This window comes from Erinaceus europaeus, chromosome 7 (genome assembly GCF_950295315.1).
Source record: "Erinaceus europaeus chromosome 7, mEriEur2.1, whole genome shotgun sequence".
NCBI lineage: Eukaryota > Metazoa > Chordata > Mammalia > Eulipotyphla > Erinaceidae > Erinaceus > Erinaceus europaeus.
In genome coordinates this window covers 111,595,023-111,622,630 of record NC_080168.1, presented here as the reverse complement: position 1 = coordinate 111,622,630, position 27,608 = coordinate 111,595,023, and the positions used below count along the sequence as shown (strand labels likewise).

The window sequence follows — 27,608 nt, the reverse complement described above, 5'->3', positions numbered from 1 at the left end:
CAGAGCTGAATAGTGCTCTGGTAAAACTAAAATAAAATAAGAAAAAAATATTAGAAAGAAAGAAGGAAGGGGGGTGGGTGGTGGCACACCTGGTTAAGCACACACACTACAGTGCTCAAGGACCCAGGTTCGAGTCCCTGGTTCCCACCTGCAGGGGGAAAGCTTCACGAGTGGTGAAGCAGGGCTGCAGGTAGCTCCCTCTCTGTCGCTCACTTCCCTCTCACTTTCTGGCTGTCTCTATCCTATAAATATACAAAGATAATAAATTTAAAAAGACAGGCAGTAGCGCAGTGGGTTAAGCGCACGTGTCGCAAAGCACAAGGACAGGCATAAGGATCCCAGTTCGAGCTCCAGGCTCCCCACCTTCAGTGGAGTCACTTCACAGGCGGTGAAGCAGGTCTGCAGGTGTCTATCTTTCTCTCCCCCTCTCTGTCTTCCCCTCCTCTCTCCATTTCTCTCTGTCCTATCTAACAATGACGACATCAATAACAACAACAATAACTACAACAATAAAACAAGGGCAACAAAAGGGAAAATAAATAAATATTAAATTTTTTTAAACCAAAAGTTTAAAAAAAGAACAAAGGCAGGGAAGGAAGAAAGACTTCATAGAAGTTATTCTTGTGGAGTGTAGATAGCATAATGGTTATGCAAACAGACTCTCATGCCTGAGGCTCCAATGTTCCAGGTTCAATCCCCTGCACCGCCAGAACTGAACAGTGTTCTGGTAAAAATAAATAAATTAATTAAGTTATTCTTGTCAGGTGGGGGTATAGCATAATGGCTATGCAAAGAGACTTTTTTTTTTTCTTTCCTCCTCCAGGGTTATTGCTGGGCTCGGTGCCTGCACCATGAATCCACCGCTCCTGGAGGCCATTTTTTCCCCCTTTTGTTGCCCCTGTTGTAGCTTCGTTGTGGTTATTATTATTGCCCTTGTTGACACAATTCATTGTTGGATAGGACAGAGAGAAATGGAGAGAGGAGGGGAAGACAGAGAAGGGGAGAGAAAGACAGACACCTGCAGACCTGCTTCACCGCCTGTGAAGCGACTCCCCTGCAGGTGGGGAGCCGGGGGCTCGAACCGGGATCCTTACGCCGGTCCCTGCGCTTTGCGCCACATTCGTTTAACCCACTGTGCCACCGCCCGACCCCCGCAAAGAGACTTTCATGCCTGAGCCTTTCAAGTCCAGGTACAATCCCCCACACTGCCATAAACCAGAGCTGAGAAGTGCTCTGGTTAAAATTAAAAAAAAAAAGTTATTCTTGTCAAAGATGAGTACGATTAGTAATCTAGGAGGACAAATTGGTTCTAGATTCTGGAGACAGTGCAACAAAGTGAAAGCTAGGAGTGTAGTGGACAACAAAGAGGGTAGGCTTGAATGATAGCACTAAAAGTGTTGATTGTCACACAGGAAATGTTACGCTTATTAAATGTGAAGCATATTGGATACAACAAAGAGAAATTGAGAGAGGAGGGTAAAATAGGGAGAGAGAAAGATAGACACCTGCAGACTGGCTTCGCTGCTTGTGAAATGACCTCCCGACCTGCCTGCAGGTAGGGGGCCGGGGGCTCAAACCGGAATCCTTGAATGGGTTCTTGCTTCATACTCTGCATTTAACCTGGCACACCGCCACAAGCCACCCGGCACACTGTAGTAAAGCAAGGCACAGCATGTGTTCTTATGAAAGGTTTTGAAGTAAAACAATCCTTGAGTGACACACTCCTAAACAGTCATTAGGAATTATCTACTTGGCTTTATAAATAATTGTGTAGAAAGACAATGGCATGTATGGAATTTGAGAAATGTTGACATTAAGTTTATTCCTTTCTTAGCAGAGCACTGTACAGTCCTGATTTCTGCCAGTGTTGGGGATTGAATTTGGAACCTCTGTGACCTCAGGCATGAAAGTCTTTTTATATAACCATTATGCCATCACCCCAGCCCTAAATTTCCTTTCTTTTTGTTCTGTGTTTAATCTGAAGACAATTTGTTCAGGTCTGTATAGATAAATTGGACAAGCTGGCTCATGCCCATTGCTTTTAGACACTATAAGCAAGTTTGTTCTGAGGGTAGACTATCATGGCCAAGTGCTGAATTCTATCTTGTCTTGAAAGAACAAAGGAAGGGTACTGAGAAAAGGCTTGGGCTTTCTCAATTGCTACCACCTGACTCCCCGAAATCTAAACTTTTTTCCCTCTGTATTTGGGATGAAATCAAACCCTATTTCCCATTTCAGGCACAGGCCAGTTGAGAAGCATAGAAAAGCACAAACTAGGGAGTTGGGCAGTAGCGCAGCAGGTTAAGTGCACGTGGTGCAAAGCACAAGGACCGGCATGAGGGAGCCCCCGGTTCCCCACCTGCATGGGAGTCTCCTTACAAGTAGTGAAGCAGGTCTGCAGGTGTCTGTCTTTCTCTTCCCCTCTTTGTCTTTCTCTCCTTTTTCCATTTCTCTCTGTCCTGTCTAACAACGGCCACATCAATAAAACAACAATAATAACTACAACAATAAAACAACAAAAGGGAAAACAAATATTTTTTTAAAAAAGAAAAACAAACTATGGAATTAAAATAGTCATGACTTGGGCAGGGGTAGATAGCATAATGGTTATGCAAAGAGACTCATGCCTGAGGCTCTGAAGTCCCAGGTTCAATCCCCTGTACCACCATAAGCCAGAGCTGAGTAGTGCTCTGGTGATAAAATAAAATAAATAATTAAAAAAAAAAAGGTCATGACTTAGTTGAAATACCTGAGCTTAATTTTCTCATCTGTGAAAGGGCGTGACTATATCTAACCTATGGAGAGGATTAAGTCAGAGAGTAGTGAAATGTTCCAAAAGCTGCCCCACAGAGTCACTTCCTCCTCCATTCCTCTCTGGAGTGGTTTAGGTGTGGTCTGGCTGAATGCACTAACCAGCTGTCAGACTCTCCAGAGCTTGGTTACAGGGATGAGGAATGCAGTTTTCTCCCCCGCTCCGGGAAGTTTCTTGCCTTCTGGTAGTTCCCTTCCTTAGTGTTTTCTAATGCTGGTTAAAGGGCTCCTTGTTGTTTAAGTAAATTTAAATCTGAGCAGGAATCTAGGAAGCTACTTTTTAAAAAAAATTGTCCAAGAAATTATTTTTTCCCCCACACCTATGGACATCTAATCTTTGACAAAGGGGCCCAGACTATTACATGGGGAAAGCAGAGTCTCTTCAACAAATGGTGTTGGAAACAATGGGTTGAAACATGCAGAAGAATGAAGCTGAATCACTGTATTTCACCAAATACAAAAGTAAATTCCAAGTGGATCAAGGACTTGGATGTTAGACCAGAAACTATCAGATACTTAGAGGAAAATATTGGAAGAACTTTTTTCCGCATAAATTTTAAAGACATTTTCAATGAAACGAATCCAATTACAAGGAAGACTAAGGCAAGTATAAACCTATGGGACTACATCAAATTAAAAAGCTTCTTCACAGCAAAAGAAACCACTACCCAAATCAAGAGACCCCTCACAGAATGGGAGAAGATCTTTACATGCCATACATCAGATAAGAGTTTAATAACCAACATATATAAAGAGCTTACCAGACTCAACAACAAGACAACAAATAACCCCATCCAAAAATGGGGGGAGGAATTGGACAGAATATTCACCACAGAAGAGATCCAAAAGGCCAAGAAACACATGAAAAAATGCTCCAAGTCTCTGATTGTCCGAGAAATGCAAATCAAGACAACAATGAGATATCACTTCACTCCTGTGAGAATGTCACACATCAGAAAAGGTAACAGCAGCAAATGCTGGAGAGGGTGTGGGGTCAAAGGAACCCTCCTGCACTGCTGGTGGGAATGTCAATTGGTCCAACCTCTGTGGAGAACAGTCTGGAGAACTCTCAGAAGGCTAGAAATGGACCTACCCTATGACCCTGCAATTCCCCTCCTGGGGATATATCCTAAGGAACCCAATACATCCATCCAAAAAGATCTGTGTACACATATGTTCTTGGCAGCACAATTTGTAATAGCCAAAACCTGGAAGCAACCCAGGTGTCCAACAACAGATGAGTGGCTGAGCAAGTTGTGGTCTATATACACAATGGAATACTACTCAGCTGTAAAAAATGGTGACTTCACCGTTTTCAGCCGATCTTGGATGGACCTTGAAAAAATCATGTTGAGTGAAATAAGTCAGAAACAGAAGGATGAATATGGGATGATCTCACTCTCAGGCCGTAGTTGAAAAACAAGATTAGAAAAGAAAACACAAGTCGAACCTAAAATGGAATTGGAGTATTACACCAAAGTAAAAGACTCTGGGGTGGGTGGGTGGGTGGGTGGGGAGAATACAGGTCCATAAAAAATGACGAATGAAATAGTGGGGGTTGTATTGCTAAATGGGAATCTGGGGAATGTTATGCATGTAAAAAAAACAAAAAAAGGAAGAAGAAGTAGAAACGCAAAGCAGAAATTGACTGAGTTTGGAGTATGGCACCAAAGTAAGAAAGCAGAAGTATACTAGAGTTTGCAGTGAGTACCTCCCTAATACTTCCTCTCCACTTTTCCAAGCTTTGGGTCCATGATTGCTCAACAATTTGTTTGGCTTTGTATGTTAACTCTCTTTTCAGTCACCAGGTTCCAGGTGTCATCAGGATGCCAGCCAGACTTCCCTGGATTGAAGACACCACCAATGTGTCCTGGAGCTCAGCTTCCCCAGAGACCCATCCTACTAGGGAAAGAGAGAGGCAGACTGGGAGTGTGGACCGACCAGTCAACGCCCATGTTCAGCGAGGAAGCAATTACAGAAGCCAGACCTTCTACCTTCTGCAACCCTCAATGACCCTGGGTCCATGCTCCCAGAGGGATAGAGAATGGGAAAGCTATCGGGGGAGGGGGTGGGATATGGAGATTGGGCGGTGGGAATTGTGTGGAGTTGTACCCCTCCTACCCTATGGTTTTGTTAATTAATAAAAAAAAAAAAAAAAGAATCTTTTCTGATGAACCAAAAAAAAAAAAAAAAAAGAAATTATTTTTTCTTTCAACTGACATTACAAGAAAAAAAAAGATTCATGTATATTTTTTAAAAGATTTTATTTATTTATTCAGGAAAAGGATAGGAGGAAAGAGAACTAGACATCACCCTGGTACATGTGCTGCCAAGGATTGAACTCAGGACCTCATGCTTGAGTCCTATGCTTTATCCACCCCGCTACCTCCTGGACCACAATTCATATATTTATTGGGAGAGGGAGTTGGGAGAGAACCAGAGCGTCACTCTAATGCTGAGGTAGCATAATAGTTATGTGAAAAGACTTTCAAGCCTGTGCTAGGTGGGGGTGTACCTAGTTAAACGCACAAGTTGCAGTGTACAAGGACCCAGGTTCAAGCCTCTGGTCTCTACCTGTACAGGGAAAGCTTCATAAGTGGTGAAGCAGGGCTGTAGGTGTCTCTCCCTCCCCCCTCCTCTTGATTTCTGTCTCTAGCTAATAGGAAAAATAAATAAATAGAAGTATTTTCATGCCTAAAACAAAATGGTCCCAGTGTCAGTCTCTAGTACTACCACCATAAATCAGAGTTGAGTAGTGTTCTGGTTAAAGGTGTGTGTGTGGGGGAACTTTGATCTTGGGAGAGCTGCAATTAATTAAGTTTAATGTGATATTTTATAATATACACATACAAAAGGATGATGACATATTTTTCACATTTTTTCATATTTTTTAGAGTTAGCAGATAATAGTAACAACACAAAAAACTAATTTGTTTATTTTTAATTTTAGTCCATATAACATTTTTTAAAACTTTATTTGATAGGTCAGCAAAAAATGGAGAAGGGGAAAAGAGGGGCTGGGTGGCGGCGCACCTGGTTGAGGGCACATATTACAATGTGCAAGAACCTGGGTTCAAGCCATTGATCCCCACCTGCAGGGGGAAAGCTTTGCAAGTGGTGAAGCAGTGCTGCAGGTGTCTCTCTCTTTCTCTGTTCCTCTCCACCAACCTGTCCTCTCGATGTCTGGCCGTCTCTAATAAACGAAGATAATTAAGATAGATAGCTAAAGAGAGGGAGAGGGAAAGACAGACACCTACAGCCCTGTTTCACCCCTCCTGAAGCTTTTCTTTTCCTCTGCAGGTGGGGACCAGGAGCTGGAACCTGGCTCCTTGTGCACTATAGTGTGTGCATTTAGCCAGGCACACCACCGCCTGCCTCACTTCTTTTTAAAAATAATTAATTAACCTTACTTGATAGAGACAGCTAGAAATTGAGAGGAAGGGGAAGAGATTGAGAGAGACAGAAAGACACCTGCAGCACTGCTTCATTGCTTGTGAAACATCGCCCCCCTGCAGGTGGGGGCCAAGGGTTTGAACCCAGGTTGTTGTGCATGTTAACAGGTGCATTTAGGGAGACTGGCGGTAGTGCATGTGGCGCAAGATGCAAAGACCGGCGTAAGGATCCTGGTTCGAGCCCTGGCTCCCCACCTGCAGGGGGTTCGCTTCACAGGCAGTAAAGCAGGTCTGTAGGTGTCTGCCTTTCCCTTCTCTCTCTATTTCTCTCTGTCCTATCCAGTAACAACAACAATAACTACACAAAAAAAAAAAAGCAAGAAGGGCAACAAAAGGGAATATTAAAAAAAAAAAACGTGCATTTAACTAGTTGCACCACCACTTGGCCCCTCAAAACTAGTTTATTTTAATCCACTAGCAGTATTCCTTGTGTGGGCCATCAACAAATGTTTGCAAGAATTGGACCTCTGTAAATATGGTTTAGTTCTTGTTTACATAAAAATAAATAATTAGGGGCGGGGTAGATAGCATAATGGTTATGCAAACAGACTCTCATGCCTGAGGCTCCATCAAGTCCCAGGTTGAATCCCGCACATAAGCCAGAGCTGAGCAGTGCTCTGGTTAAAGAAAAATAATAAATAAATAAATAAATAAATAATTGTGGGTGGGGATAGGTAGCATAATGGTTATTCAAAGAGACTCTGATGCTTGAGGCTCCAGCGTCCCAGGTTCTATCCCCCCCACACACACACACACCACCATAAGCCAGAGCTGATTAGTGCTCTGGAAAAAAATAATTATCTTTATTTATTGGATAGAGACAGCCAGAAATTGAGAGGGAAGGCTACATTGGGGCTGAGTGGCAGTGCACCTGGATAAGCACAGGTTACAATCCACAAGGACTTGGGTTTGAGTCCCTGGTCCCCACTTGCAAGGGATAAGCTTTCCAAGTGGTGAAGCAGTGCTGCAGGTGTCTCTCTTCCTCTCTTTATTTTAAAGTATGTGCAAGTTTAATTAATTTTTAAAAAATATTTATTTTATCTATTTATTCCCTTTTGTTGCCCTTGTTGTTTTATTGTTGTAGTTATTATTGTTGTTGTCGTTGTTGGATAGGACAGAGAGAAATGGAGAGAGGAGGGGAAGACAGAGAGGAGAGAAAGATAGACACCTGCAGACCTGCTTCACCGCCTGTGAAGGGACTCCCCTGCAGGTGGGGAGCCGGGGTTCGAACCAGGATTCTTATGCTGGTCCTTGTGCTTTGCGCCACCTGCGCTTAACCCGCTGCGCTACAGCCCGACTCCCAGTTTAATTAATTTTTAATAAATATTTTCGTTTATTACTGGATAGAGACAGAAATTGAAAGGGGAGGGGCGATAGAAAGGGAAAGAGATAAGACATCTACAGCTCTGAGCACTGTAACATGTGCGTTTAACCTGGTGTGTCACCAGCTGGCCCTGTCTCTTTCCGCATCACCCCTTTCCTCTCAATTTCTGGCTATTTCTATGCAATAAATAAAAGATAATTTTTTTAAAAAGATTGTCTTCCTTTTTAAAATATTTATTTGTTCATTTTTGTTGCCCTTGTTTTATTTTTGTAGTTATTATTGTTGTTCTTGATGTTGTCGTTGTTGGATAGGACAAAGAGAAATGGAGAGAGGAGGGGAAGGCGGGGGGGGGGGGGGGTAGAGAAAGATAGACACCTGCAGACCTGCTTCACCGCCTGTGAAGCGACTCCCCTGCAGGTGGGGAGCCGGAGGCTTGAACCGGGATCCTTACGGTGGTCCTTGCGCTTTGCGCCACGTGCTTTGCGCCGGACTCCCAGATTGTCTTTCTTAAAAAAAAAAAAAAAAAAAAAAAAGGCTCTGCCTACAAAAATCTCTAAGTTCATTTTTCTGCATGGCTATTATTGCTTGTTCACTTAAGACTTTATGGAAGTCCTTTTGTGGCACTTTTTAAAAAAAATTTCTTTATTGGGGAATTAATGTTTTACATTCTTTTTTTTTTAATTTATAAAATGAAGATATTGACCAGACCATAGGATAAGAGGGATATAATTCCACATAATTCCCACCACCAGAACTCCCTATCCCATCTGCCCTCGCCCTCGCAAAGCTTTCCTATCCTGGTTATGCAGAGTGTCTAGGCCCTGCTCAGTGCAACAAGCGGAGGCCCGGGCTAGAAGACGGACTTTAACACGCGGCAACATACTACTAGGTAGAATTGTAAATATATCAATAAAAGCGCTAAAGATAGAGACCTCCACAAAATTCGGATAAAGGAGAAGCAGCATGGGAATTAAAAAAAAAACAAACAGGTGGGGGCTGGTAGGAGAAATAGAAAACAAAAGCAGACATACAATCTTGCTACCCAGTTTTAGGCTTACACGGTATTTACAATTAAGGCGGGGGGTGGTGGAAAGGAAGTGGCTCATAGGACCTTGACTGGGAGGTTCTCCAATGCACTTTAGCCGCCCAAGACTAAACTCTAGACATTAACCCGCCATAAAGTCAGCGCTTGGCAGCTGTGTCGGCGTGTGTGTGATGAAATGGTATTTGCCAAAAAAAAAAAAAAAAAAAGGAAATGGGGTTTGCTTGTGCTACGAGGGCCGCGCCAATGGCGCGCTGTCCCACAGGGCTTCCACCCACACTCAGAAGCATCCGCCCATCTGTCCGCCCAGCCGGGGAGGGGCGAGCACTGACAGCCGCTTTGGGAGGCGGTTAAACGGAGACTCAGCGGATCCCTGGCGGCGAGAGGGACCTGCGTGCCGAGAAACTCGGCCGGACGCTGGCGGAGCCGCGGGGCGCCCATGGGGCGCGGCGCCGCAGCGCGGTGAAGACGCCCTCCGACGAGGACCAATATGGCGACCGGCTCCTCTTGGCACAGCCCGGCGGCCTCCCCCATGGCCCGCGGCTCTGGTAACGCCCATTGGCTGAGCTGGAGGCGGTGCCTGACTTCCTCCGTCGCTTCATTGGCCCGGGCGACTGAAGGCGACGCCACTTCTCCTTCGCCCGCTCCAAGTTCCTGTCCCCGGCGTGTATTCGGTGTTTAATTGGCTTCTCGTTCTAGTCAATAGGCGTTCTAGCGTGTCTCTTCTCGGCGTTAATCCAATCATGACTTTTCTGGCTACCCGCCTGATTTCTGATTGGTTTTGACCCGCTTCGTCCTTCCCATTCCGTCCGCCCACTTAATCGTCCCTCCCGCCCGAACACGGCCCAGGCATGTCCAGGATTCTGATTGGTTGCTGTGCTGTCACTCCTAACAGAGTTCCTCCTATCCCCGCCGCCCGAGGAGCCCGCCTGGCGGCTGACTGGCTTCTTCCTAAGCCAATTACGTCTCGATCCCACCCACCCTCATTTCCTGCCCCTTTCATTGGCCTTTAAAATCGAGAGGGCGGACCCTCTGGGCGGACTCCGCGCACGCAACTTTGTCTTACACGCCTCAGAGAGCGGGCGTGTTTCGCCATTGGGTCCTCTACCCGCCTTTCCTCGGCAAGTCCCTCCTTTCTCCCTCCCTTATTGGGCGGGGCAGCAGCGGAGGGGTGGGGTCTAGAGCGGGCTTGTGGCGCGCTACTCCCTCCTCCTTACCCCCCCCCTCCCTGTCCGGTCCGGGTTCGCTTGCCTCGTCAGCGTCCGCGTTTTTCCTGGCCCCCCCCAACCCCCCCGGACAGGACCCCCTTGAGCTCGCCCCTCAGCTGCCACCATGAGCGGTAAGGATGAGTCCACTCGGAGCCTAGGGGTGGGAGGGGAGTGAGGGGGCGCGCGCGAGGGCCGACCGGGCGGTCCCCGCCGTGAGGGGGGGCGGGCGGGAGGCGGCCGCGGCTGCCTTGGTCCCGCCCGGGGCGGAGGGAAGGGAGGGAGGGAGAAGGGGCAGTGGCGGGGCCTCGCAGGAGGAGGGGGATGGGGCGCCCGCCCCGGGGGAGGGGGCAGCGTGGCCTCGCCCGCCCCCTGCCCGCCCCGGCCACGGGGGACGGGCCTTACCCCCCACGACTCGGCCGCCCGCCCGAGGCTCCTCCCGCCGGGGGCCGGAGCTGCGGGGGCGGCCCAAGCCGTGCAGGCCCCGCCCGGGCCAACCGCCTCCCCGTCCGGCCTCCGGGTCGCGGCCTGCCCGGGGCCCTCCCCCGGGGGGCCCCCGCGCCCCGCCCCCACGCCCCCCACCCCGGAACCGCCCTTCCCGCCGGGGTCCGCCGGCCCCGAAACCACCTGATGTCGGCGGGGACCCCGTGGCCCCGCGGCGCACCTCCCGCCCCGCCTCGCCCCTTTGCCCCCCTCGCCCCGAGTTACTTTTCACACTTGTTTTTTTTTTCCCCTCCGTCTCTTTGGGCCCTAAATTTAGCAAGTTTTCAAAAGCCACGCACATGTCATTTATCATCATTTTTTCGACTGAACCTGCCTTGTTTTGCGCTCCCCGGGACACTTCTCATTTTGCCACGCTCCCAGCATGCCCACCACCCCTCACGCTTCCTCTCCCCAAAGCACTTTTTCCATGTTGCCTGGGGTCGATTTTGTGCCAGGAGGCTTGAGGCCCCGCGTTGGCAGGTCCTACAACTGGCCCTTCGCTCCATTTTCTCTACACAGGCGTCTTTCACCATTCTTAGTCATTCCTGTTTCATCATAGCCTCCCTTGCCCTGCCTCAGTGTATTCATGCTTTTTCCTTTTTCTCTCAGTTGTTTATTTTTTAATTGTTTTCAGACCAAGATCACTCCATGGATGAAATGACAGCCGTGGTGAAGATTGAGAAAGGAGTTGGTGGCAATAACGGGGGCAGTGGTGGTGGTGGCTTTTCTCAGACTCGAAGCAGCAGCACAGGCAGTAGCAGCAGCAGTAGTGGAGGCGGTGGAGGGCAGGTAAGTGCTGATCAGGGCCGTGGGGAAGGTGTTGAGGATGTAAATATTCACAGATGATTCTTAAGATTTCACAAAAGAAGACTTTTTTTTTTTTTTTGGAAGGGGCTAAACCATTTTGTAGATAGGGAAGTAAGTAAGCACAGAGTCAAATGACTTGGCAATCCCCAAACCCCAAAGATGAGAATTTTAGCCACTTAGATTGTTTCTCATTTCCCCACCCCTTCATGTTCACTGTTCCACTGATCATTTGTTGTATACTGCCCCCTGTGCTAGTAGCTGGGTGTCACTAACTCCTTTCCTCGCCTTTATTTTCTGGCCAGGAATCCCAGCCATCCCCTTTGGCTCTGCTGGCAGCTACTTGCAGCAGAATTGAGTCACCCAATGAAAACAGCAACAACTCCCAGGGCCCAAGCCAGTCAGGGGGCACAGGTGAGCTTGACCTCACGGCCACACAACTCTCACAGGGCGCCAATGGCTGGCAGATCATCTCTTCCTCCTCTGGGGCTACCCCTACCTCAAAGGAACAGAGTGGCAGCAGTACCAATGGCACCAATGGCAGCGAGTCTTCCAAGAATCGCACAGTCTCTGGTGGGCAGTACGTTGTGGCTGCCACCTCCAACTTACAGAACCAGCAAGTCCTGACAGGACTACCCGGAGTGATGCCTAATATCCAGTATCAAGTAATCCCGCAGTTTCAGACTGTTGATGGGCAACAGCTGCAGTTTGCTGCTACTGGGGCCCAAGTGCAGCAAGATGGCTCTGGTCAAATACAGATCATACCAGGTGCGAACCAACAGATCATCACAAATCGAGGAAGTGGAGGCAACATCATTGCTGCTATGCCAAACCTACTACAGCAGGCTGTCCCCCTCCAAGGCCTGGCTAATAATGTGCTCTCAGGACAGACTCAGTATGTAACCAACGTACCAGTGGCCCTGAATGGGAATATTACCTTGCTACCTGTTAACAGCGTGTCTGCAGCTACCTTGACTCCTAGCTCTCAGGCAGTCACCATCAGCAGCTCTGGGTCCCAGGAGAGCAGTTCACAGCCAGTCACCTCAGGGACTGCCATCAGTTCTGCCAGTTTGGTCTCATCACAGGCTAGTTCCAGCTCCTTTTTCACCAATGCCAATAGCTACTCAACAACTACTACCACCAGCAACATGGGGATTATGAACTTTACCACCAGCGGATCAGCAGGGACCAATTCTCAAGGCCAGACACCCCAGAGAGTCGGCGGACTACAGGGGTCTGATACTTTGAACATCCAGCAGAGCCAAACATCTGGGAGCTCACTGCAGGCAAGTCAGCAGAAAGAGGGAGAGCAAAGCCAGCAGACGCAGCAGCAGCAGCAGCAAATCCTTATCCAGCCTCAGCTAGTTCAAGGGGGACAGACCCTGCAGGCCCTCCAGACGCCGTTGTCAGGGCAGACCTTTACAACTCAAGCCATCTCCCAGGAAACCCTCCAGAACCTCCAGCTTCAGGCTGTTCCAAACTCTGGCCCCATCATCATCCGGACACCCACAGTGGGACCCAATGGACAGGTCAGCTGGCAGACTCTTCAACTGCAGAACCTTCAAGTTCAGAACCCACAGGCCCAGACAATCACCTTGGCCCCAATGCAGGGTGTTTCCTTGGGGCAGACCAGTAGCAGCAATACCACCCTTACACCCATTGCCTCAGCTGCCTCCATCCCTGCCGGCACCGTCACTGTGAATGCTGCTCAGCTCTCCTCCATGCCTGGCCTCCAGACCATTAACCTCAGTGCGCTGGGTGCTTCAGGAATCCAGGTGCACCAGCTTCCAAGCCTGCCTTTGGCCATAGCGAATGCCTCAGGTAAGTCTTCCAGTCTTTGACATTTGTTTCCAGAGCTAACTCGGGTTTCATCTGAAACTTGAAAGCTTGGGACTAGAGCCTTGTTGTGGGTAACACTGTCTTAGAATTTACTCATTTAGGCAAGTCAGAAGTGACAGTAATTCTTTTGGGTTATCACAAGAGTCATGGCATGTCTGTCTTTCTTTCTCTCTCTCTTTCTCTCTTTCTTTCTTTACCAGAGCACTGCTCAGCTCTGGCTTATGGTGGTGCAGGGGATTGAACCTGGGACTTCGGAGCCTCAGGCATGAGAGTCTCTTTGCATAACCGTTAGGCTATCTACCCCTGCCCTTGGCACGTTTTTCTTTTAACTTTTTTTATCTTTAATTATTTATTGCATAGAGACAGCTAGAAATCAAGAGGGAAGGGTGATAGAGGAGACGGAGAGACATCTGTAGTCTTCTCCGCTCGTAAAAGCTTTTTTCTTGCAAGTGGGGACCAGGGGCTTGAACCCTAGTCCTCATGCTTTGTAACATATGCGGCTCAACCAGATGCATCACCACCCAACCCCTATGGCATATTTTTCTTTTCTTTTTTAAAGTTTTTTCTTCCCTTTTGTTGCCCTTGTTTTTCATTGTTGTTGTAGTTATTATTCTTGTTGTTGATGTTGTCGTTGTTGGATAGGACAGAGAGAAATGGAAAGAGGAAGGGAAGACAGAGGGGGAGAGAAAGACAGACACCTGCAGACCTGCTTCATCTCTTGTGAAGCGACTCCCCTACAGGTGGTGGGGAGCCTGGGGCTTGAACTAGGATCCTTTCTTTTATTTTTTTATTTTATTTCTTTATTGAGGAATTAATGTTTTACATTCAACAGTAAATACAATAGTTTGTACATGCATAACATTCCCCAGTTTCCCATTTAACAATACAACCCCCACTATGTCATTCATCATCTTTCATGGACCTGTATTCTCCCCACCCACCCACTCCAGAGTCTTACTTTGGTGCAATACGCCAATTCCAGTTCATGTTCTACTTGTGTTTTCTTTTCTGATCTTGTTTTTCAACTTCGGCCTGAGAGTGAGATCATCCCATATTCATCCTTCTGTTTCTGACTTATTTCACTCAACATGATTTTTTCAAGGTCCATCCAAGATCGGCTGAAAACGGTGAAGTCACCATTTTTTACAGCTGAGTAGTAGTCCATTGTGTATATAGACCACAACTTGCTCAGCCACTCATCTGTTGTTGGACACCTGGGTTGCTTCCAGGTTTTGGCTATTACAAATTGTGCTGCCAAGAACCTATGTGTACACAGATCTTTTTGGATGGATGTGTTGGGTTCCTTAGGATATATCCCCAGGAGAGGAATTGCAGGATCATAGGGTAGGTTCATTTCTAGCCTTCTGAGAGTTCCCCAGACTGTTCTCCACAGAGGTTGGACCAATTGACGTTCCCACCAGCAGTGCAGGAGGGTTCCTTTGACCCCACACCCTCTCCAGCATTTGCTGCTGTTGCCTTTTCTGATGGAACTAGGATCCTTTCACCGGTCCTTGAGCTTCCGTGCCACGTGCCTTTAACCTGCTGTGCTACCACCTCCCTATGGCATATTTTTCTATGCAAAAAATGCTTCATGAATTTTCCAGCAATCCAATAACTTTTTTCCCCCTTTCCAGTTTATCTAAGCAAGGAACACTTCTGGTTAGTGTCTCTACACTTTTAGTGTTAGTGTTGTTTTTATTTATTTTTAGTTATTATTTTAAAATATTTTATTTACTTATTTTTTATGACACATACACTGAACTACCAGAGCACTGCTCAGCTCTGGCTTATGGTGGTGCTAGGAATCGACTTTGGAGCCTCAGGCATGGGAGTCTTTTGCATAACCATTGTGCTGTTTCCCCAGCCCTACTTTTTTATTTTTATTTATCTTTTAAGAAATTTTTTTTTTTTTTTTTCTCCAGGGTTATTGCTGAGGCTCGGTCACCATAAATCCACTGCTCCTGGAGACTATTTTTTCCCTTTTTGTTGCCTTTGTATTTTATTATTGTTGTTACTGGATCGGACAGAGAGAAATGGAGGGGAAGACAGAGAGGGAGAGAGAAAAGACACCTGCAGACCTGCTTCACCACTTGTTAATCGACTCCCCTGCAGGTGGGGAGCCAGGGGCTCGAAATTGGATCCTTATGCCGGTCCTTGCGCTTCCCGCCATGTTCACTTAACCTGCTGCACTACGGCCCGACCCCGATCTTTTCTTAATTTTAGAGAGAAACACATGCACCAGAGCATTGCTGACACAGGTTCAAACCCAACCCCTACTGGACTCTTCTTCTGCTCTATCTTAAAAAAAAAAAAGATGGTAAAATGTTTAGGGCTTGGTGGGGCACAATCACATAGTTTATTTACTTTTCCTTTAAAAAAAATGTAAAACCATTCTTAGCTGGAGAGCCTTGTTTACTTGGGGATGCTAAACTTGACCTGTTTGTAGGATAGTTTTCAGATTATGATTCTGTGAACTATAACTCCTACTTGAGTAAAAAGTGACGTACTGGTTACCAGAAGGATTTTTCTGGTTAATTTTATTTATTTATTTATTTATTTATTACCAGAGCGCTGCTCAGTTCTGGCTTATGGTGGTGCAGGTTGGGGTGGTATTTGAACCTGGAACTTTAGAGCCTAAGGCATGAATCTCTGGGTATAACCATTATGCTATCTACCCCTGCCCTTGGTTAATGTTTAGTTATCTGGAATAACTCATTCTCTGAGCACACTGGCTAAGCAAAGTTTATTTATTTATTTGTGCCTCCAGGGTTATCACTGGGGCTCTGTGTCTGCACTACGAATCCACTGCTCCTGTGGCCAGTTTTTCTTTTTCTTTTTTTTTTTTTTTTTTTACCAGAGCACTGCTCAGCTCTGGTTTATGGTGGTGGAGGGATTGAACCTGAACCTGGGACTTTTGCAGCCTCAGGCATGAGAGTCTGTTTGCATAACCATTATGCTATCTACCCCTCGCCTATGTGGCCAGTTTTTCAATTTTTTTGAATAGGACAGAGAAGTTGAGAGAGGAGGGGCAATAGAGAGGGGGAGAGAGATAGACACCTGCAGACCTGCTTCACGGCTTGTGTGTTGACCTCGTGCGGGTGGGGAGCCGCGACTTGAACTTGGATCCTTTCTCGGGTCCTTGTGCTTTGTAATATATGCACTTAACCCTTGTGCACCAACACCCGGGCTCCCCAAAGTTTAATATTTGTTAACTTTATTACTTTGAAAGCACAGTCTGTCCACCAATACGTGTTTTTCTTTTTTACCTGCTGTATTTTTTTTTGTTGTTGTTTTAAAGATTTTATTTACTCATGAACAATGATAGGGAGAGAGAAAGAACCAGACATCATTCTGGTACATGTGCTGCTAGGCATTGAACTCAGGACCTTGTGCTTGAGAGTCCAAAGCTTTATCACTGCGCCACCTCCTGGAGCACCCTACTGTATGTTTTTAAGAAATGCCCCATGTGATTCTGTGTGATTTCCTGACTGTGAGAATCCTTTCCTAGACTGCTCTAAAAACACTAAAGAGCCATGAACTCGGGCCGGGCAGGGCAAACTAGCTCACTTGGATTTTATGTGCTCAAGCAGGGGAAGAAGTGGCAGTGCCGTGGCTTCTTTCCCTTTCTCGGTGCTTCTCTTTCTTTATCTGAAAATAAGCTAGTCCAGATCAGTGAAGCCACTGACAAGAAAGAGAAAACTGTTGTTGTAAAGGGCAGGAAGGGAAGCAGAGGGAAATTTAAGTTGGAGTTTAGAATAAGGAAATGGTGGGAATTTGAATGTATTGAGTGAGTCAATCACAACATTTAGCCATTCGTTTTGAAATATGCTTCACTATTGGTTAGGCTGGATTTAAAATGTATCCATTAAAAAAGTTGAAAGTACATTTAGAGTTTATTTTTAATAATTTAATTGTGCTGGAGCTATTTTTTAATAAACCATCATACAAGGATATATACTTGTTTTGATTCTAGCATGCTAGACAGAAATTATGATGGGAAATAGTTTATTACTACTAAGTTTCTAATCCTGTTGGAATTTTTGTGGCCTTCTGTTGTGGTTTTGATTTCATTTAGACTAGTTCTAACAAATAGTCCATTTACATATTCTGTTTGCTGGCAGCTTTGGAAAATCTGGGAGAGGAATCTGCTTATATTCCTTAATTTTCATAATATTCTGGGGTGAATTTTAAATGACTAAACTTTTGTTTATTTCACTATTACTTCAGTGCTGCTTAGCTCTGGTTTATGGTGGTGTGGGGGTTTGAACCTGGGACTTCTGGAGCTTCAGGCATGAAAGTCTCTTTGTATAATCATTATGCTATCTATTTAACCATTTACCCCTGTTTATTTATCTATTTGTTTGTTTATTTTTTTTACCAGAGCACTGATCAGCTCTAGCTTCTGGTGGTGCAGGGGATTGAAGGCTTCCCTAGTTCTTTAGACTATTACAAATGTTTTAGAGCTGAGGAGATAGCACAGTGGTTATGCAAAAAGCTTTCTTGCTTGAGGCACTAAAGATCTGAGGTTCAACCCCCAGCACCACCATCAGCCAGAGCTGAGCTGTGCTTTGGTAAAATAAATAAATATAAAAGTGTTTTTAAAAAGATACCTTTATTTTTTCAAAGGTTTTATGAGAGAATGAGAAAGAGACAGACACAGACGCCCTAAGCATAGCTCAGTTGTGATGTATTGGTGTATTGGTGCTGGATATTGAACTTTAGGCCTCAGGGCATGCAAGTCAGGTGCTCCAATCTGAGCTAACTCCCTGGCCTATTGCTTTGAAGTTTAACTTTAGAGTGGCAAGCATTTCCTAAATTAAAATTATACCAGCAGAAATGGGTATGTGTCTGTAAAAACTGAACTGTAAAGACTTTACAGCCTGGAAAAATCAGATACTTCCTGTGTAACCTACAGTTTCCCTCTTGCTGTTAGTATTTAACGATTTTTCCTTTCCTTAAAAGCAAAGACTCAGGGTTGTTCCAGTTAATAATAATTTGGAAATCTTCTCAATCTCTAAAATTTTTATAGTTTAGACTCTAGAGAATAGTTAGGAGGTAGAGTCATTGCTAAATCATGCTCTAGGGAAGTCTGCCATTTGATGTATCATGGATAGGGCTACCTAGCTGTTATTGATGGTTTGAAAATGCAAGGACCGGCTGTAGGGATCCCTCTCAATTTCTCTCTATATGCAATTTCTTTTTTTCTCTTCTTTTTTTTTTTAGAAAGGCATTTTTAAAAATAAAAGAACGGGGGAGTCGGGCTATAGCGCAGTGGGTTAAGCGCAGGTGGCGCAAAGCACAAGGACCGGCATAAGGATCCCGGTTCGAACCCCGGCTCCCCACCTGCAGGGGAGTCGCTTCACAGGCGGTGAAGCAGGTCTGCAGGTGTCTGTCTTTCTCTCCTCCTCTCTGTCTTCCCCTCCTCTCTCCATTTCTCTCTGTCCTATTCAACAACGACAATAATAACTACAACAATAAAAAAACAACAAGGGCAACAAAAGGGAATAAATAAATAAAAATAACAATAAAAAAAATAAAAGAACGGGGAAGTCAGGCGCTAGCGCATTGGGTTAAGTGCATGTGGCGCAAAGTGCAAGGACCAGTGTAAGGATCCCGGTTTGGGGAGTCGCTTCACAGGCGGTGAAGCAGGTCTGTGGGTGTCTATCTTTCTCTCCCCTTCTCTGTCTCCTCTCCTCTCTCCATTTCTCTCTGTTGGTTCCAACAACAATCCAACAGCAACAACAGTGGTAAACAACAAGAGCAACAAAGGGGAAAAAATGGCCTCCAGGAGCAGTGGGTTCCTAGTGCAGACACGGAGCCCCAGCAGTAACCCTGGAGGAGAAAAAAAATGCATGTTTTCCATAAGGCAGAAGCAGCCTGACATTTACTAATGAAAGAGAGGGAGGCATAGAAGAAAAGCCATTTTGTGGGAGCTGAGATTGTTTGCTTCAGTAGTGGCTTCTGAAGATAGAAGTTTCCTCCTTTCTTGTTAGTCGTAATTGCACAGCACCCCCCCCCCCCCCCCCCAGTTCGCTTTATTCTTAATGAAAGATAATAAAATCACTTCCTGGAAGTCTTTAGTGTGGTTTGGTTGTCTGATTGTCTTTTTCTTGTCATTGAGAGATAGGGCTTTACTACTCTGAATCAACTTTCTCAGACAGAAAGAGACCATTGGGGGCCAGGTGGTAGTGCGCCTGGTTGAGCACATGTATTACAATGTGCAAGGAGCTGGCTTCAAGCTCCCAGTCCCCACCTTCAAGGTGAAAGCTGCAAGTGGTGCAGCAGTGCTGCAGGTGTCTCTCTCCCTTTCTATCACCCTTTTGATTTCTGGCTATCTTTATTCAATAAATAAAGGTAATAAAAAAAATTTAAGGGGGTCGGGCGGTGGTGCAGTGGGTTAAGCGCATGTGGCGCAAAGCGCAGGGACCGGCGTAAGGATCCCGGTTCGAGCCCCCGGCTCCCCACTTGCAGGGGAGTCGCTTCACAGGCGGTGAAGCAGGTCTGCAGGTGTCTATCTTTCTCTCCCCTTCTCTGTCTTCCCCTCCTCTCTCCATTTCTCTCTGTCCTATCCAACAACGAATTGCGTCAACAAGGGCAATAATAATAACCACAACGAAGCTACAACAAGGGCAACAAAAGGGGAAAAAAAAATGGCCTCCAGGAGCAGTGGATTCATGGTGCAGGCACCGAGCCCAGCAATAACCCTGGAGGAGGAAAAAAATAAGTAAATAAAATAAAATTTAAAAAGAAAGAAACAGACCATCAACACCCAAACTTCTCCCATGCAGTAGGGAATCGTGGGTCACACATGGCAAAGCAGGCCTGCTGCCCTTGTGAATTATTCTGCTGAACCAGAGAAATATACGTATATGTATATATATATAAAATATTTTTTAATATTTTATTTATTCCCTTTTGTTGCCCGTGTTGTTTTATTGTTGTTGGATAGGACAGAGAGAGAAATAGAGAGAGGAGGGGAAGACAGAGAGGGGGAGAGAAAGACAGACACCTGCAGACCTGCTTCACCAGTTGTGAAGCGACTCCCCTGCAAGTGGGGATCCGGGGGCTCGAACCAGCATCCTTACGCTGGTCCTTGCGCTTTGTGCCACATGCACTTAACTTATATTTATATTTTAATTAGTTCACCTGGGAGGACACATACCTTTACTCTCTCTGGAAAAAAAAATAGCCAAGTGGTGAAAGCATAGTAATGATAAAATAAAAATATCAAAAACTTCATAGCCAGGTGGTACAGTAGATAAGAAATTGAAATTGGACTCTTAAATATGAGGTTTCAAGTTTGATCCCTGGCATCCCACGTGCCAGAATAGTGCCCTGGTTCTTTCTGCATACACACCTCTTTCCTCCTCTCTCTCCAGAGGGAGAGACAGGTGAACAGATACTTTTTAAAAATTATGTTATTGGACTGGAGAGATTGCTCCTGGGTAAGGTGCCTGCTTTGCTGTGTGCATGACCCAGGTTCAAGACCCAGCACTACAAGATGCTATGGCATCTTCCATGTCTAAAAGAGTAGTGGTCTAGGAGGTGATGAAGTAGATAAAGAATTGGACTCTCAAGCATGAGATCCTGAGTGCAATCCCCAGAAGCACATGTACTAGAGTGATGTTTGATTCTTTTTATTATTATTATTACTATTATTATTTGAGAAGGATAGGAGGAGAGAGAGAAAGAACCAGACATCACTCTGGTACATGTGCTGCCGGGGATTGAACTCAGGACCTCATGCTTGAGAGTCCAATGCCTTATTCACTGCGCCATCTCCCGGACCATGTGATGTTTGATTCTTTCTCTTCTCCTTTTTCATTAATAAATAAGTAAAAAGAAAAAAACAATTTTTTTTTAAGAAAATTAGAAATGTAACCTGGAGTCAAAAGGTACTGAGTACTCAAGGCCCTGGCAATGGGGAGATAGAAAATATTAATAGATATATGTATATGTGTCAGTGTGTATCTATATATATATATTATATAATTTCATTTTAATTTTTTTATTAAGTAATTAAAATTTTTTAGTATTTTCCCTTTTGTTGCCCTTGTTGTTTTATAGTTGTTGTTATTATTGATGTTGTCACTGTTGGATAGGACAGAGAGAAATGACAAGATGAAGGAAAGACAGAGAAGGGGAGAGAGAGACACCTGCAGACTTACTTTACCACCTGTGAAGCAATTCCCCTGCAGGTGGGGAGCCAGGGGCTCGAATTCGGATCCTTTTGCGGGATCCTTTTGCTGGTTTTTGCTCTTCGTGCCACCTGTGCTTAACCCACTGCGCTACCACCCGATTCCCTTATTAAGTAATTTTTTAACGATTTTATTTATTTATTTATTTATTAATGAGAAGCATAGAAGGAGAGAGAGAAATTCCAGACATCACTCTGGTACATGTGCTGCTGAGGATTGAACTCAGGACCTCATGCTTGAGAGTCCACTGCTTTATCCACTGCGCCACCTCCCGGACCATTTATTAAGTAATTAAAAAAAAATTTTTTTTTTCGGTTATCTTTATTTATTTATTGGATAGAGACAGCCAGAAATTGAGAGGAAAGGGGGTGACTGAGAGGAAGAGAGACCAAAAGACACCTGCAGCCCTAGTTTACCACTTGTGAAGCTTTCCCCCTGCAGGTGGGGACCCGGGGCTCAAACCTCTGTCCTTGCACATTGTCACATGTGTGCTCAACCAGGTGCACCACCACCCGGCCCCTTATAATTTTATATGTTATATATATATATATATATATATATATATATATATATATGTAATTTTTCTAAATATTTATTTTCTCGAGGGAGAAGGAATAATATCAGAACACTCCTCAGCTCTGACATGTAGTGGTACCAGGGCTTGATCCTGGGATCTGTGGAGCCTCCAACATGAAGTCTGATACGTCATTACAGTACCACTGCACTATCTCCCTGTCCCTTAAAACAGTTTTTGTTTTTTTTTCCTAGTTCTCCTACCGACTTTCACCCTTTTTGCGTCTGGTGAATACACCCGGCAGTCAGAAAACTTAGAAGGAAACAAACCAGTCATCTCTGTACCCTTGTGGTTTTCATGGCTCTGCCCCTAGTGGGTGGTAATGTGGGAAGGACCACCCAGTAAATAGGGTTTAGTTGCCAGTGAAAAAATCTGTGACCTTTGTTTTTGTTTTTAAAGTTATCTGCGACTTTTTTTCCTTCTCTTCCTCTTCACTCTCCTTGTATAAGCACCCTTTTCTTTCATTTTGAAGTCATACTTTCATAACTTATTATTTTTTTTTTTCATTTTAAAGCTTCAGGTTTTTATTTTAACCATTGCTAAGACTTAAACTCTTACCCAGGTTTTGGGGTTGGGGGGAGATGGCTTTGAAAGACTGAGTCCGCATGACTTTGTGGGAGTTGTGTCTAATAAAGAGTGCAGGGCTGGGTTTTGGCAGGAGAACAGAACATATTTTTCCTTGATTACTATAATTCACTCAAGAAGCAAATTTCAGGCACTAAAAATAAAATTTCACATCTGTTCCCTTTTATCAGGGTCAGAAAAATGTCTTCTCTTGGAAGTTAAGTTGAATGTGATACCAGAGTTAGTTTACCAACAGTGTTGCTAAACCTGGGGTCAGATTGCTGAGACCTAATTTGTTAAAAAGTTGTACTTCAGATGAGTGCATTTCAATATTAGTGATAAGTTTTAGATATTCTAAATGTGCTCCAAATTATTCTAGTACCAAAAGACATGAAAGAAAATAGCTATTTTCAATTACATTATACTGTCTAGTGTTTTTGTGTCACTGTTTCTATAACAGCATACTTGTTTCTTAGCTGCTGTTTAAAAATTATCTCCTATTGGAAAGGTCTCCTTTAAAACTAAGACAACTTGGTTGATTTGAAAAGATCAGGCCTTTTCAAAGTTCTGTTTCTCCATTCCAGTGGCTTTCTCTAAATGACGTAGTTGTTCAGTCACGTTGCATTGTGTAATGTGGCCATTTTAGTTCTTAATCAAATAACAAGAGCACAAGGATACTTAATGTTTCCTTTTTGAAAGATTACTATCTGTTCAGTTCTTTCCTCTCCTGTTCCTTTTGCAAAATAGTAATGTACATGTTTCCACAAATAATTAGCACTGTGTATTGCTTCTAATTGTTTTGTTTTCCCTCTTGAAAATGTCTTAAAATGTTAGATGAACATATGTAGAAAAATTTTAGTATAGAGTGCATTATTGGGTGGTCCTAAATATTAGTAATTAGTTGAAAGATTTAACCTTGCTTAGTTGTAAAACACACATGTTCTTATTTCTTATAGTGGCTATGCTACAATAGATCTGTTTCTCTAACATTCACATCATTCATTATACTTGGCTTTGTGTGCATTGTTTGACTTGCTGGGAAGGTTGAGGCTTCATGCTTGCATCCCTCCTGATATATCCGTTATCTCCTCCCCCCCCCGCCCCCTTTAAAGATAGAGGGAGAGGAAACACCACAGCTCTACTCCACCACTCCTGAAGCTTCTGCTTTGCATGGTGCTCCCATATGGCTAGGTTCTGGAACCTGTACCCCCCCCCCCCTTACTCATGGCAAAGGGGGCAATCTAGTGGGTGAGCTATCTATCTCCCAGCCCCTGAAGCATTTTTAAATGTATTTACTAATTTTTAAGACTGGATTATTATTACTATACTAGGTTTTTGTTTTTTTTTTAAATTTTTTATTATCTTTATTTATTGGATAGAGACAGTCAGAAATCGAGAGGGAAGGGGAGATAGGGAGAAAGAGAGACACCTGCAGCCCTGCTTCACCACTTGCAAAGCTTTCCTTCTGCAGGTGGGGACCGGGGGCTTGAACCTGGGTCTTTGTGCACTGTAACATGTGTGATCAACCAGGTGCGCCACCACCCGGACCCTACTATACTAGGTTTTAAGAATTGTTTCGGGAGTCAGGCGGTAGCACAGCGGGTTAAAGCGCCAGGCCCAACATAAGGATCCTGGTTTGAGCCCCCAGCTCCCCACCTGCAGGGGAGTCGCTTCACAGGTGGTGAAGCAGGTCTGCAGGTGTCTGTCTTTCTCTCCCCCTCTCTGTCTTTCCCTCCTCTCTCCATTTCTCTCTGCCCTGTCCAACAACGACAACATCAATAATAACAACAATAACTGCAACAATAAAAAAAAGAATTGTTTCAGGAGTTGGGCGGTAGCCCAGTGGGTTAAGCACATGTGACACAAAGCGCAAGGACCAGCATAAGGATCCCGGTTCAAGCCCAGGCTCCCCACCTGCACAAGAGTCTCTTTACAGGTCTATCTTTCTCTCCCCCTCTGTCTTCCCCTCTCCATTTCTCTCTGTCCTACCTAACAACGACGGCATCAACAATAACTACAATGATAAGGCAGCAAGGCAACAAAAGGAAAAATAAATAAAAATAAATAAATAAATAAATAAATAAATAAATAGAATTGTTTCATTGGCCCAGGCAGTGGCGCATCTGGCTGAGCACACACATCACCATGCATAAGTTCAAGTCCTAAAAGTGGGAAGCTTCACGAGTGGTGAAGTAGTGCTGCAGGTGTATATGGTTCTCTTGTCTCCACCTCAATTTCTCTCTGTCATTATATAAAGTAAATTTTTTAAAAATTGTTTCATTGGAGAATTCAGAAGGAAATATTTCTATAAATAGATTTTATTGTTCCAGAGTTGCAGATCTAGGCTGTCAGCTGAATTTGTACTTTTATTTCAGTGTTTTGGAAACTGAATGATATTACTTGTTTGACAGGTTTGGATGTGCCTAATTTACTATGAATCTCCTTGGCAGTCTGTGTTTATGTACAAAATAAGTGAATTTAAGATCCCCCCCCCCAATTCTACCAGGATTATCACTGTGGCCTACTGCTGCCTGCAGGAGATTTGAACCTGGGTCCTTATGCATGGTAACATGTATGCTTAGCCAGGCGCACCACTGCCTGGTTCTAACTTCAACAAATTTTACTGAAGTAGAAATGTAAATTCTTTATTTATGAGGATAGATGGATAGAGAAAGAACCAGACATCACTCTGGCACATGTGCTGCTGGGGATCGAACTCGGGACATTATGCTTGAGAGTCCAAAGCTTTATCACTGTGCCACTTCCCAGACCACTAGAAATGAAAATTCTTTGGGGCTAAGTAGTAGTGCACCGGATGAAGCGCAAGGACCCACTCAAGGATCCCAGTTCGAGCCTCCGGTTCCTTTTTTTTTTTTTCTTTTTTAATTATTTTTATTTGTTGGATAGAAACAGAAAGGGGGGTAGATAACATAATGGTTATGTAAAGAGACTCTCATGCCTGAGGCTCCAAAGTCCCAGGTTCAATCCCCGTACCACCATAACCAGAGCTGAGCAGTGCTCTGGTAAAAATAAAAAAATAAAGAATAAAATGCCTATTTAAAAAAAGTCAGAGGGCGGGGGGAGACAGCATAATGGTTATGCAAACAGACTCTCAAGCCTGAGGCTCCTAAGTCCCAGGTTCAATCCCCTGCACCACCATAAGCCTGAGCTGAGCAGTGCTCTGGTGTTTCTCTCTCTCTCTCTCTCTCTCTGCATCTCTCTCAAAAATAAAATTAATAATAAAAAAAAAAATTTAAAAAAAGTCAGAAATCGGGGGCGGGGTGGGGGAGATAGAGAATGAGAGGGACAGAGAGATACCAGCAGTCCTGCTTCACCACTCGCAAAGCCTTTCTCCTGCAGATGGGGACAGGATTGAACCTGGGTCCTTGTGTGTTGTAATATGTGCACTCAACCAGGTGCGCCGCCACCCAGCCCCTCCCCACTTTTTTAACCAGAGCACGGCTCAGCTCTGTCTTATGGTGACAAGGGAATGAACCGGGATTAGAATCTCTACATGTGGTCTGGGAGACGGCGCAGTGGATAAAGCATCGGACTCTCAAGCATGAGGTCCTGAGTTCAATCCCGGGCAGCACGTGTACCAGAGTGATGTCTGGTTCTTTCTTTCTTTCCTCCCATCTTTCTCATAAATAAATAAATTCTAATTAAAAAAAAAAAGAATCTCTACATAACCATTATGCTATCTCCCTCATACCCTAAAAATAAAATAAAAATTCTTAGATTAAGACAAAGACTATTTTATCTTGGAGACAAATTGAGAGGAAAAGGGGAGACAGACAGACACCTGCAGCACCACTTCATCACTCCTGAAGCTCCCCTCCCCCCCCTTGCAGGTGGGGACCTGTGGCTTGAATGCGGATGTGCTGTAACCCAGCCCCTAAAGACTTGACTTTTGGGGCTAGGTGGGGACTCAGCAGACTGAGCACACACATTACCATGCACAAGAGCCTGGGTTTCTTTCCTTTCTTTCTTTTTTAAAATTTATTTAAGAAAGGAGACATTAACAAAATCATAGGATGAGGGGGGGAGCCTGGGTTTCAAGGCTCATCTTAAAAGCTTCATGAGTGGTGAAGCAGGAACTTTTCTCTTTTAACTCTCTACTCTCAATTTCTGTCCTATCAAATAGAATAGAATAGAAAGGGGGAAATGACTGGGAGTGGTGGATTTATAATGCTGGCTCCAAGCTCCAGTAATAACTCTGGTGGCAATTAAAAAAAATTGTTCATGTCTGAAATGTTTTTTAAACGGTTTTCAGACACTGAAGATAGCATAGTGGTCATGTAAAAGACTTATGCTTGTGGTTTGGCAAGTGGCGCAGTGGATAAAGCGTTGGACTCTCAAGCATGAGGTCCTGAGTTCAGTATCCCCAGCACATGTAGCATAGTGATGTCTGGGTATTTCTCTCTCTCCTCTATCTTTCTCATTAATAAATAAGATCTTAAAAAAATAAATAAATAAAGACTTATGCTTGAGGCTCTGTAGCTCTAGGTTCAATCTTCAGTCCCACCATAAGCCATAGCTGAGCAGTGTGCTGGTATTTCTCTCTGTATCTCTCATTAAATAAATATATAATGGGCCCAGGAGGTGGCACACCGAGTTAAATGCACACAGTACGAAGCACAAGGACCTGTGCAAGGATCCCGGTTCGAGCCCCCAGCTCCCCACCTGCAGGGGGATCGCCTCAAATGCGTTGAAGCAGGTCTGCTAGTTGTCTTTTTCTTGCCCTCTCTACCCTCCCCATCCTTCTCAATCTCTCTCTGTCCTGTTAAAACAAATGGGCGGGGGCGGGGGCGGGGGGGGGGCCACGGGAGCAGTGGATTTGTAGTACAGGCACCAAGCCCCAGCAACAACTCTAGAGGCAGAAAGAAAGAGAGAGAGGAAGGAAGGAAGGAAGGAAAGAAGGAAGGAAGGAAATAGTTAAAAATACAGGGAGTCGGGCGGTGGCGCAGCGGGTTAAGCGCATGTGGCATGAAGCACAAGGACCAGCGTAAGGATCCTGGTTTGAGCCCCCGGCTCCCCACCTGCAGGGGAGTCGCTTCACAGGTGGTGAAGCAGGTCTGCAGGTGTCTGTCTTTCTCTCCCTCTCTCTGTCTTCCCCTCCTCTCTCCATTTCTCTCTGTTCTATCCAACAACGACGACATCAATAGCAACAACTATAATAACTACAACAACAATAAAAAACAAAGGCAACAAAAGGGAAAATAAATTTAAAAAATTAAAAATACATATGTATATAATCTTTTAAAAATAGTTTCCACAGGAAAGTAAATGTTTGCTGAAAATCTAAACAAGGT

General features: G+C 44.8%; 1 protein-coding gene across 2 annotated transcripts in view; it reads left to right on the top strand.

Annotated features, from left to right (window-relative positions):
* Nucleotides 1-9,797: 9,797 nt before the first annotated feature.
* Nucleotides 9,798-27,608, top strand: part of SP1 (Sp1 transcription factor) — a 33,150-nt gene continuing 15,339 nt past the window's right edge. The window contains exons 1-3 of one of the 2 annotated variants that reach the window (XM_007518180.3): nt 9,798-9,968; nt 10,952-11,106; nt 11,571-12,942. In XM_007518180.3, coding sequence (XP_007518242.2) covers nt 9,962-9,968; nt 10,952-11,106; nt 11,571-12,942 — 1,534 coding nt within the window. In that variant the 5' untranslated portion in view covers nt 9,798-9,961. Of the gene's footprint in view, nt 9,969-10,951; nt 11,107-11,426; nt 12,943-27,608 lie in introns of both variants that reach the window. The other variant, XM_007518179.2, reaches the window with a different exon arrangement.